Source organism: Mastigoproctus giganteus, chromosome 11 (genome assembly GCF_048544385.1).
Source record: "Mastigoproctus giganteus isolate SK-2022 chromosome 11, ASM4854438v1, whole genome shotgun sequence".
Classification (NCBI taxonomy): Eukaryota; Metazoa; Arthropoda; class Arachnida; order Uropygi; family Thelyphonidae; genus Mastigoproctus; species Mastigoproctus giganteus.
Window position 1 is genome coordinate 97,376,518 of NC_143585.1, and position 12,218 is coordinate 97,388,735.

Below are 12,218 nucleotides of genomic sequence, written 5' to 3' on the forward strand. Positions count from 1 at the left end.
ATGCAATAGGTCTATATGAAGCGGGTGAACTGTGGTTGGCTTGGTTGGAGATTTTAGGATAATCTTGAGCAGTGCATTTTTCCAAGGAGACGGAAATACACCATCTCTTAGACAGTTATTAAAAACTTGTAACAATTTGTTCGAATAAAGATTAGAGAACTTTTTGATTACCTCTCCCTCCAGTGGGTCCATACTTGGACATTTGTTATTTTTAATGGACTTGACAACAATGAGAAGTTCATCGTGGGTAAAGGGTAATTCTTCAATGTCGTTACCATACGACTCATTCAACGCCTGCATATGACAATGTTCTAGATGAACACATGGGTTATCAGCCATGTTATCTTTACCTATAAGGTGATCTAAGATTGCACTCATGGAATCTTCCCAACTACATGTCTCAGTGGTGCCCTTGCCAATAGAATATATAACATCAGCAGCTGCTCTGAATTTGCCAGTACAAATTTTATAAACCAATCCCCAAAGGTCATTATTTCCTGCTGTTTTTTACCAACGTTTTCCAGCAGTCATATTTTTGTTTAGTGACAGCATGGACATATTTATTACGAAGGCTTTGATAGTCTTTCTTTAATCGAATAACTTCCAAGGCACTTTCCCTATGTTTGCTCTTCTAAAATTGCTTCCTAGCCTTATAAACCTGTGTTGTTTTTTTGTTTTTTTTGTTTTTTTTCCCAATAGAGTGAGCTGAGGTGTCCACCACTTAACTGGTCTGTTTTATCTGTTTTCATTTCATAGCAGTTACACACGCATCATAGTAAGTTTTTGCAAAAACCCCACAGAGTTTATCACCTGTCATGTTAGATAACTCAGATCGCAATCATGGCCCACTGAAGACTTCTCTCAAAGTTATCCCAGTTTGCATTGCTTAACAGAAAAGTGCCGTAATTGATTCAACCCAACACTGTTTTCCCATTGTGTATTGATTTCATAAAATATCACACGATGATCACTCAATACACAGTCAGATTTGACATTCCATCCACAGACAAATCTAGTGCCAATTGAGTTTGTAAGAGTTACAACTATGTTTGATTCACCATTTACTGTCCAAAAGGTGGACTCCTCCCCAGGTTGATTGTGAACCATAAGCTTCTGCTCTGCTATCATATCATCTAATGCTTTCCCTCTATCATCAGTAGTGCCATTGAACCAAAGTGAACTCTTGGCATTAGAATAAATTGCAAACAATACAGGCAAATCTCCTAGCTTATCAAGAACACTATCCATATAAACTAAATATGGCCAAATGTCAGAGTTGTATTTCAAATATATTGAAACAAATACAAAAGCACCAACAGTAGACTGAATGTTAATACAAACCGCATGACTGCTACTTAAGGATTCAATTTTGGTTAATAGTAAATCAGAATTAAAAACAATTACTGCAGCTCTCACTTCTTGACAAGGATTATATATGACCCTACAAGAAGGGGGATAACCAACTATCTTATCATTCACATAATAAGGTTCTTGGATGCAAGCAACATCGATATTTTCTCGTTGACATACAATTTTTATTTCATCCGCAACAGAACAAGAATGCTGCACATTCAGCTGCAGGACCAAGTGCTTTTCACTAGTGGGACTCTGCATCATAGTATTATCCACATTACTTTAGGGGCTTACAGAACATCACCAATACCAGTCTTTATGCTGGAATTCAACCACCACTTTCAATAAGAAAACAACAATTAATACTATAGTATGCATGGAAAATAAAATCCATGCCAAACTATCCAACATGGTCAATAATTGTTACACCATAATGGGAGCATATTAGCATTAGTAGAGGCATATGATGCAAGAAAGCAAGCTTATTCAGCATCAGCCAAAAAAAAAAAGCACAACCACTACTCCCATTTCACCCCTCCGTTCGTTCGAAATACCTGTCCGGCTGAGCCTTAAATTTGTTCAGGCTATCAACTTCAACAACAAGTGATGGAAGTCTATTCCACAAACCAACTGCCCCCTGGCTAAAGGCAAATTTCCGCACATCTATCCGACATCTGTCCTTCCTCAATTTGAATTTATGCCCTCTCAGGTGATTATTCTGAGCAAGAGGAAGAATCCCATTGGCATTGAGCATGCTCAAACCATTCAAAGCCTTATACACCTCTATCAGATCACCTCGCCGGTGCCTAGTCTCCAGACTGTAATTTGCAAAACTTAAGCCTTTCTTCATAAGAGCAACCCCTTGTTCCATTCACTAATCTTGTTGCCCTTCTCTGTACTCGTTCCAGCAGCTCTACATCCTTCTTGAAATGAGGCCTCCAGACCTGTATACAGCACTCAAGGTGTAGCCTGACCAATGCCTTATACAAGGGAATAATCACATCCCTATCCCTGCTAGAAAAATTCCTGTATATCAGTGACAAGACACCACGAGCTACTCTTGCAGCTCGTCTGCACTGCTCAGAGAACTTCATATCTGCCTGCACAATTACCCCCAGGTCCTTTTCTTTCTCTACCACTGTCAGCGTAGTACTACACAGTTGATACATTACACTGGGGTTACTGCTTCCCATATGTAGTATTTTACATTTGTCAATGTTAAACTTCATTTGCCACCTCTCTGCCCATCTGCTCAACCTTTCCAGATCCTGTTGCAGCAGCAGCATAGCATCAGTAGTGTCCTTAACAACCCTGCCAACCTTTGTATCGTCTGCAAACTTGGACATTAAGCTTGATATACCATCATCTATATCATTTATAAATACAGAAAACAACAATGGACCCAACACCGAACCCTGAGGAACTCCACTAATAACATCAGACCACGTTGAGCAGTGTCCATTGATTACCACTCTCTGTCTTCTGCCACTCAACCATCCCTTTATCCATAGCAGCAATTTGCCTCCAGTGCCACACTGCTCCAATTTGTGCAGCAGTCTTCCATGCGCAACAGTATCAAAAGCCTTTCTAAGATCCAAATATATAATATCAAAGTTATTCCCTGCATCCAGTTCTTTTGTGACTACATCATAGTATCCAATCAAATTGGTCAGACAAGACCTGCCCTTAACAAAACCATGCTGTGTCTGAGCTATAACTGAATTCTTGTCCAGATGATCCTGCAGTGCTTCTTTAACCAGTGCCTCCATTAATTTTCCTGGAACCGAAGTTAAACTAACAGGTCTATAATTACTTGTGTCATCCTTTGATCATCCTTTGTGAATTGGGGTTACATTTGCACATCTCCAGTCTATGGGTACCTCCCCTGAGTCCAAAGAAGCTCTCATAATTATGGCTAGGGGTTTTCTTACTTCCTTTGCTGCCTCCTTTAATATAACTGGATAGATCCCATCCACCCCGGGTGCCTTTTTTATGTTTATCCTCAACAATTTCTCCTCCACTTTCCTCTCAGTTATTAGAAAATCATCTAGCTCACTGCCAATGTTTACTTCACCTACGACATTCCCCTTCCTAAATAACTCCTCATGTGTGAATATAGATGCAAAATACTCGTTGAGATTGTTAGCCACCTGAGCAGGATCCTCAACTGTTGAACCATCAACATCCAGTGGACCAATCTGATTCATCCCTTTCCTTCTTGAGTTTAAATAGGTAAAGAACTCTTTTCTGTTTTTCTTTGCATCCTTTGCCAAGGATTTTTCTCATCTGCCTTTGCCTGCCTAATCTCCTTTGTGACTTGGTTACAGACCAACTTATATCTATCATAGGCTTCCATGTCACCCATTAATTTGTATGTATCCCATGCATTTTTCTTCTCTGCCATATGTCTCATTAGTTCATCTGACAACCATTTAGGCCTGAACCTTGAACAATATTTCTTGGTTGGTATGTAAAGCCTGGTAGCTTCCAAGATTAGTTCCTTGAATGCTTCCCATTTTGAATTTGCTGTTGGTAACATCATCAGTTGGTCCCACTGTATAGAATTTAAATACTGTCTCAGCCCATCATAGTCGCCTTTACGAAAGCAAAAACCCTTCCCCTTACCTCTGATGGTAGTTACCTCCTTGAGTAAATCCCACTTCAACACACTGTGATCACTGCCACATAGTGGTTCCTTTATCTGCAGATTCTTAATGCATGAAGAATCACTACTGATAATCAGATCAAGAGTATTACTCCCTCTAGTTGCCTCCCAAACATTCTGGTGTAGAAAACAATCATCCAGTAAATCCACAAAAGCCTTGCTAGTGTGTGAGTGACCAACCCACAAACTCCAGTCAATATCTGGGAAATTAAAATCCCCCATTATAAGACTCTGATTTACTGGACCATTCTATTTCCCTGTACAGTATCTTATTATACTCAGAGTCATTAGGCCTATAGCACACTCCTACTCTCAATTTTGATTTACCTATGCTTATGTCACACCAAACTGACTCGACACTGCCCTGTCCATCGATGTCGACTGGCTTCACTTCCTTGTATTTTGTGTTTTTTAACTAATAGCATAACCCCTCCTCCCTTCCTATCCTGTCTATCCTTTCTGTAGATGTTGTACTCCCCAAATTCCAGTTCTGCATTCCTTATATCTATGTGACACCACGTCTCTGATATCCCAACAATATCTGCCTTTGATGGTTTGAGCAATACCTCAAATTCATCAAATTTATTTACTAAACTCCTAGCATTGGTGTACACGCAAGTATACATGCATCTGTTTCTATTCTTAGCTACCCTAACACAACCCATGTGTTTACTTGTACCGCCATGACTTCCAGCAGTCTCTGAAATATCCTGCATATTGTTTTTCAGGCTTCTGCTCATTCCAATAGAAGCAGTGCAAGAATCACTTTCACCTCTGCCAGTGGCTACTGTTAATCTATTTGTCTTTGTCTCTCCCCAACCCCAAGCTAGCAGTTTAAGACCTACCTAACACTGCCTCGATAGCATCAGCAAATATTCTTGCATCCTTTCTATTTAAGTGTATCCCATCCCTGTAGAAGCAATCTCTCCTGTTAACAAGTCCAGGCTGAAAAAAATTCTACCCCTTGAGCCTTGCACAATCTTTCCAGGGCCGAATTGATCGACAAGGATCTCATCATATACTCCCTCCTATCGTGTCTGGGCAGAATTGCAGACACTTTCAAATTCAAAAATATCTACCAAGTTCTGCCATATGTCAGTTAACCTCTAGATTTAAATCTTAGAGATCCTTATAAACATGGATCTTGAATTTGATGGTGCAATTCTACCAAAACTTCCCCACCTCCATCTTGGTCTACTAATTTATTACCGTGAATTCTTTGGGCTCTGCCAGATGTGATCTGCAGCTCTAAACATAGGATCAAATATTTACTCCCAAAAAGAATTTCCAACAGCTGCATTCTGTCATCAGTGCTCAGTACCCAAATTGCATGTCTGTATATACTTTGTATAGACAGTTCCAAAACCAATACCAAAGTAGAAATTCCTACTGTATTCCCAGATGTCACAATAGCACAACTGCACAATACAGATAACTGTAACTGCTTTGTAACATGTAAAAGAAAGTGATATTCCCAAAAGTATATGCTGATTCATTGAATTAATGGCACTAATAAACCTTAATGCTTCACTTCATGTTATGGAAAATTCAGAATATCTTAAGGAAAGATATCTAATTCTGCTGGGTCTTGGCCACGTCAGAATTCTCTGAAATGAATTAGCAGACTAAGCTGCCGAGTCAGTTTCAACACCTGTTGAAAGCAACCAGCCAGTACCATGAGATTAATACAGAAAGACAATATGGAAAATCTGTATGAAACGTGGAAAACTCAAGGAAAATAAAGTACTACGGATTAAACCAATATTCCAACCATGAGGCAGAAGCCTTAGAACAAAAAGACAAGAAATAATCCTAGTAAGGTTAAGAATAGGACATGCAGCCGTTACACACCATTATCTCCTTAGGTCAGAAGAAATTCTGCAGTGAACGAGGTGTAGTACTACCATAACAATCATGTATATTCTAATAGAATGTCCGAACTATACACAGGAACAACTGGTCACCTTCACACTACCACCTACATGACGTGAACCATTTGCATTTAGCACAATACTAGGAGATATGTCATAGAAGTTTTCTGCTTTCTAAAATGCATAAAATTATACCATCTTATGGCTTCTAAAGGAAATACAGAAGTGAATTAACTGAAGAAAAACAAAATAATGCTAAAGGAAAGTGGGGAGGAAGTCACAACACAGGAAAAAGCAAAATAAATTTATATAGGAACAAAAAGACTACTCAATAACGTACATGGCACACCATACATAGTCTTTGCAACTGATGTGCCTTATCAGCAACAATAATGGGTTTTTATTGCTTCCTTAGGTTTGTTTACCATATGCATCCTTGCTCCTGTTTATGATTTTTTAGATTTAATTCCCTTTGCTAATTGTGCAGTGAGAGCACATCTTGAAATATGAAAACAGTTACCCCTCCACCCCAACACACAGTTTCTTGCAATAAAAATGTTTGTTTAATATTTCATGTCTTTGGTCATTGCATATTTATATTAGCACTGAAAGAAAAAAAAAAGGTAAATTTTATTTTTGCCCACAAAAATTATCGATGTTATATTGGCATTAATGCATATTTAAATACTTCATGTTCATTGTAAAATGTACCTATATTTTGAGAGGGTAAAAGTTCGAACCACTATCCCCATACTGGGGGGGGGGGTCTACTCTTTTATTATATCCCTTTTTTAAACACTTACCTATATTTAATTTTTAAGATTTTATATCTACTGGATTTTTATTTTGTAAAAAAAACTTTCAGTTTTTATATTCTGCTGTTCAGTCATTTGAGACAACATTTGATTGTAATGTTATTAAAATGTGTATTTGCTAACACTTTAAATAAAGTCTTAATATAAGATTTTTAATTGTCTATTTCAAGTGTTCTGATTTCTCTTGCTAAGTAAGGACTTGAAATTCAGAAAGCCTCTTGTTCCAAGCTTTCTGGAAAAAGGGTTCTGGTACTGTAGTTATATTCTATGATTTAGGAAAAAAAAAATGAATAATATGTCATTACAAACTTCAAAATTAATTCCTTTACCCATATTAACCTTTTAGACTAAGAACTAAAGTAATCATGGCTAAAGAAAACAAATATACATTTGAAATGCATGCAAGACCCGTACAGATTATTCTAAAAAAATCATGTGTTAAATTTATGTAGTATAGTGAAAGAGTGAAATTATTTCATAATTTCATTTCCCCTGCATCATGGCAACACCATAAAGTTACTGTTATAAATTACTCTTTCTTTTTAGGTTGGCATTCCTCCTGCTCCTAGGGGAGTTCCTCAGATTGAAGTAACCTTTGATATTGATGCAAATGGTATAGTTCATGTATCAGCAAGAGACAGGGGCACTGGGCGAGAACAGCAAAGTAAGTCTGTTTTACTGTAACAGACACTAAATGTTATTTTCTTTGGATTTTTAACTTATGTTAGCCACAGTAAATATTAACCGGAAGCTATCATTTAGTTTCCGGTGTATATTATTCATTCCAGTAATGTTTAGTCCACTTAGCCATGGACAAATTTCATGGAAAAAGTCTATTTCTGAGGCTTTGGATTGTGTTTGGAATAAAGGCCTTCTAAGCAAGCATCCATCTTATGGTCTGCCCTCCAATTTTTGCAATTTGGTAAGTGTGTCTTTTCCCCTGTGACCTCTTCCTGGCACATTATAGCCCTCAGTGTTTTTGTGTCATTAAAACCTAATATCCAATCCCATCCGCTCGAACCACATACTGCATGTAGTGGTAGAATGCTGTCTTCTAGCGGGCGCCTCTGTAGCCAGGTGGGAAGGAGCAGCAGTGTGTAGCACACGCTTCTTGATTAGACCGGGGTTCGAGCCTGTCACCACCAAATACGGAGGATACGAAAGGTCGGGGAATGATCATCGCATATTCCCGGAGCAATATGGCCTTATTTGCTCATGCTCCTAAAAAAACCAAATAACAAAGCTGTCTTCTAACTTTTAATGCCAGAATTCTCCAGTGCCCTATTCTTTCACTCTTTTCCTCTTGTGTGTTAATGACTGTCTGTTGACTGGAAATGCTTTCCATTGTTTTGCTGATGAAACTGTATATCCTACTTTCTAGTTCAGCAATCTTGTACAAATAGCTGCAACTTCTCAAATATCCAACACCACTTTCTTAAATGCTAATTTCCAGATGAGGAGAAGAAAATTTAGTCAATATCAGTCCTTAAACTCATCCAAGTAAAGTGTGCTGTTCCCATGCTTGTCCTCAACTCAACAACACTTACATATCTTAGATTTCTAGAGAAGTTACATATCTTTGAAATCTTGTTTTTCTTTAATGGCTATTATACCATGTCAATATTAAGGTTATTGAGCTGCTAACTAAATCCCTAAACATTAAGGTAACATTTCAAGAACCTTGCTGGAACCCACCCTCAAACCATATTCCAGCAAGGTTCCCAAAACATTACCTTAATGTATAGGGATTTAGTTAGTAGCTAAATAAACTATAATAATATTCACGGGTATAAGAGTGGTCATTATAGAAAAACGAGATTTGTGGAAAATCACCATGAGAATATGATGCTGCTTGATGTTTCTTGACATAAGCATGTCACAAATGTTGTACTCTGCATCCAAGAAACTGGGCTTTCTCTTTATGTTTTGCATTATACATCTCTTATAAACAGCTGTGCACTCCACAAATTGCAAATCCTTCCCACCACTGAACTCTTAGATCATCCAAAAGAGAGCAGCCAGATTAATGATCCCATGCTTGTTTAATAAATATTTCCATGGCACCGTTCTACTAAATTAACATCTGTAATTTCACCTGTCTTCTAGATCAGTGGCTCCCATACTACTGAGATCTGCAGAAACCCCCACACACACACACACACACAGTGCTTTTTTTGGGACGATACAGCATACCGGCACCTTTATTAACAGTGATGTTTGGATGCAGTGCACTTTGAAATTTGTAATATTCTGTAAATTTTTTTTCACATGTTTATTCAAATAAGCTTAAAATCATTTAACTAAATTTGCATTTTTTACTGTCTATTTTTAAGATTTTTTCTATATAAAACTATAACCGTTTTTATAATTCTAAATTACTCAGTCGGGTCTGTTTAATGAAGTCCTTTTATAGTGAATTATTTTGAATTCCCATTGGAAGTTATATTTAAAATAGTTTCCGTTGAGCGAAGAAAATTTTCATATAGCAAACAGATTAGGAGAGAATTAACTTGGCACACACTGTTCGCATTTCTGGCCTTCGGGCAATTTGGGAAATTAGTGCTACTGCGTGAATTAAGAGAGCTGAAGCATTCTACAACTTAGTGGTACCTGGTAAAACCTATCCGACCACCTGTCCCACATACGGGACAGGTGGTCGGATAGAGTCGCGCTAGTCAAGAGCGAGCAGATCGTGTATTCCCAATGGGCTCTGGCCCACCTTCTACTGCAGTGATGTCCAACCTTTTCCCATACAGGAGCCATATTCAAAAAAATTCAAAGTTAGATTTCTTTAGTGTGTTACATTTTCCATATCTTGTTGCATGTAAAAGTAAAATTCAAAATATTCGAAAATTTTATTAAGTACAATACACAATTACATACATTTACTGAACAAAACATTTAATGAGAAAAATTTTTTGATAATAAAATTTAAAATGCTGTTTTAGTTCACTTTCCTCGTGGGCTGTAGGTTGGACACCTTTGTGAATCAACAGTAAGCATCCAGTTTGAGAATTACAAAAGTGATTTTCGTTTACCCCGACAAATAATCATCTGTTGTTTCGAGGAAGTGCGTTATCCACATTTTCCCTATCTCTGTTTGCATGGTCACAGTAGCTGAATATCCGAATGACACAGACATTTCGGACAGTTGTTTCAAAGAAAGAAAAGAAAAAAATTCAAATTTAAGAACTAGTGACAATACCGATGACGAGAGAAGGAAAACAAGGACAACGAAGGTATTAATCCTTCTAAACATGAATTGTTGGCATTTGGTGAAAGGGAAGAAAATTGTCAATTAGGTTACAGTTAAATGAAAGAGATACAATTTGTGAATTTCGGGGATACCTAATTGAGATGAGGTTTCAGAAGAATTGGAGCATTTGAAGAACGCTCTGAGTACGATACCACTTTCATCGAGTGAATGTGAACGAGGATTTTCACAAATGAATCTGATCGCCAGTGCTTTGTTGATGACAAAAACAGTTTCTTCACTACTCTTTCTTAATATTGTATGCCTACCGCTGACCCGCTTTGATCCAGCAAAATATGTCGATTCGTGGCCGCTTCGGAAACGTCATTCAGCAACCGACACAAAAAGAAGAAGAAAAGCAGTCGTCACAGGACAGGGGTTGGCAACCTGCAGCTCGCGAGCCGCATGCAACTCTTTTAACAAGTAACTGTGGCTATTTAACTTTACAGCTCACATGAAGCACAATTTGAAATGGAGTTAAGAGGACTTAAAAATCAAGGACATGTGGAGTGCAAGACCAAAATGCTTAAAACTGAAATTGAGGATTTGGAGAGGCAAAATGCTGCCCTTGCAAGTCTACACAAATGACGGCGATAGATGACAATAAAATGCAGACCAAATTGTGTTCGATGCATGGAGTAGCTTACCGGACCCATATATAAAAATTGGAAAATATTTGCATTTCGACTTCTCAGTTTTTGGTATTGGATGTTTGTTACATTTTTTCAGTATTAATAAATAATATTTCAAAAAATATATATTTTTTAATAAACGAAACACCTTCCCACTCTATTCCATCGCCCCCCCCCCCCTCCAGCTTGAGCTGAGGTGTGGCTCTTCGGATTCTCCTTTTTTTTTTTTTTTTTATTAGATCAAAAATGGCTCTTCACTCAAAAAAGGTCGCCGACCCTTGGCAAAGGGTGCCGGATGAGAACTTAATAAAAATTTGGAATATTCTACAAGAACTACAAGAACTTATTTTTACTTATGTTAATTTTTTACTTATTTTTTTATATACCTGAATAATAAATTTCTGCTTAATAAACTGTATTAATACGCTTAATTTGTTGTTCTTATTCTAAAAACATTACTACTAAAGTAACAATATCAGGAAAAAAATTTTTTCTGAGTACTTTTCATATCCTTTTAATTTTCAATTTTTCCTGATAGCAAAGAATGAGTACCGGCACCTATTTTTTTTACAAAAAAAGCACTGGATATATATATATATTTATTTACATATCTATAAACACATATTACTTAATACCCCTTCTGAATGTTTTGCGGACTCCAGTTTGGGAAACTCTGTTCTATACCAATCTGAACACATGCATTACCGGTTACACTCTAAGTTCACAGAACTAACTTATTTATTTGTTCATTTAATAATTTAATTCATTTATCCCCTCTGCCTTTGCTCTTTGCAACAACCAAAAATCTGTCTTCACAACTGATACATGGTATTAAAGTAAAGAGTGAAAAATTCTGTGAAAGATTCAAAAAAAAAAAAAAAACCTTCATTATTTAAAAGTTTTAGAATTTTTCTTACCATATGTAGTGATAGTAGAAATGGGATGGAATATAGCGGAACATCCTGTCAGCAATATGATGGGTGCTTATACCACCAACAGGAGTACGGTGGCTCTGTATTCAGGACTAAATGTAACTGTTTCTTGCAAAGTTTGAAATGGCTAAGCAATCAGCGAGCTTGTGAATGTCATTGGACTAATGAAATTCTCGAACCCCAGTCTAATGTATGCTAACAGAAGAAACTGCATAATTTGGATTATTCAGTCCTGAATTTCACCACTCTCCCTCAGCAATGAAAAAGCAACAGCACACTTTACATCTCAGTTCTTTGGAGGGATCATGAACACACCTTTGCTGTATAGCAGTACTACTGATTGCTAATCAAATAAATTCTCTCCAGGAATGATAGGCTGTGTAATGGCAGTTCATCTCATACAGTTGAATATAATATTCAGAATCACTGATAATTATTCAGTAGACAAACAGTGTGTACATAATTCACTAGCCTTGGGTGCCAAGCATTATTGTGATCAAGCTATTCTCTTAGCTACTTATGGAGCATTTTTCATGGTGGCAGTTCTTGTTAATATGGAAAGATTTTCTTACATTTGAAATAATTAATTGTTAGCTTATTCTTACAAATTGTAAGTTACAGAAAGGAAACCACCTTTTTTTTCTTTCCTTGAAACTAACAGACTAACTTTTACACAACTTTATTTGTGCTGCTCCTG

At 37.2% G+C, this 12,218-nt stretch overlaps 1 protein-coding gene across 1 annotated transcript in view; it reads left to right on the top strand.

Annotated features, from left to right (window-relative positions):
* The window catches only part of Hsc70-5 (Heat shock protein 70 cognate 5), a 214,480-nt gene that overhangs the window by 158,155 nt on the left and 44,107 nt on the right, over positions 1-12,218 (top strand). The window contains exon 13 of the mRNA XM_090385060.1: positions 7,251-7,368. Coding sequence (XP_090241186.1) covers positions 7,251-7,368 — 118 coding nt within the window. The remainder of the gene's footprint in view (positions 1-7,250; positions 7,369-12,218) is intronic.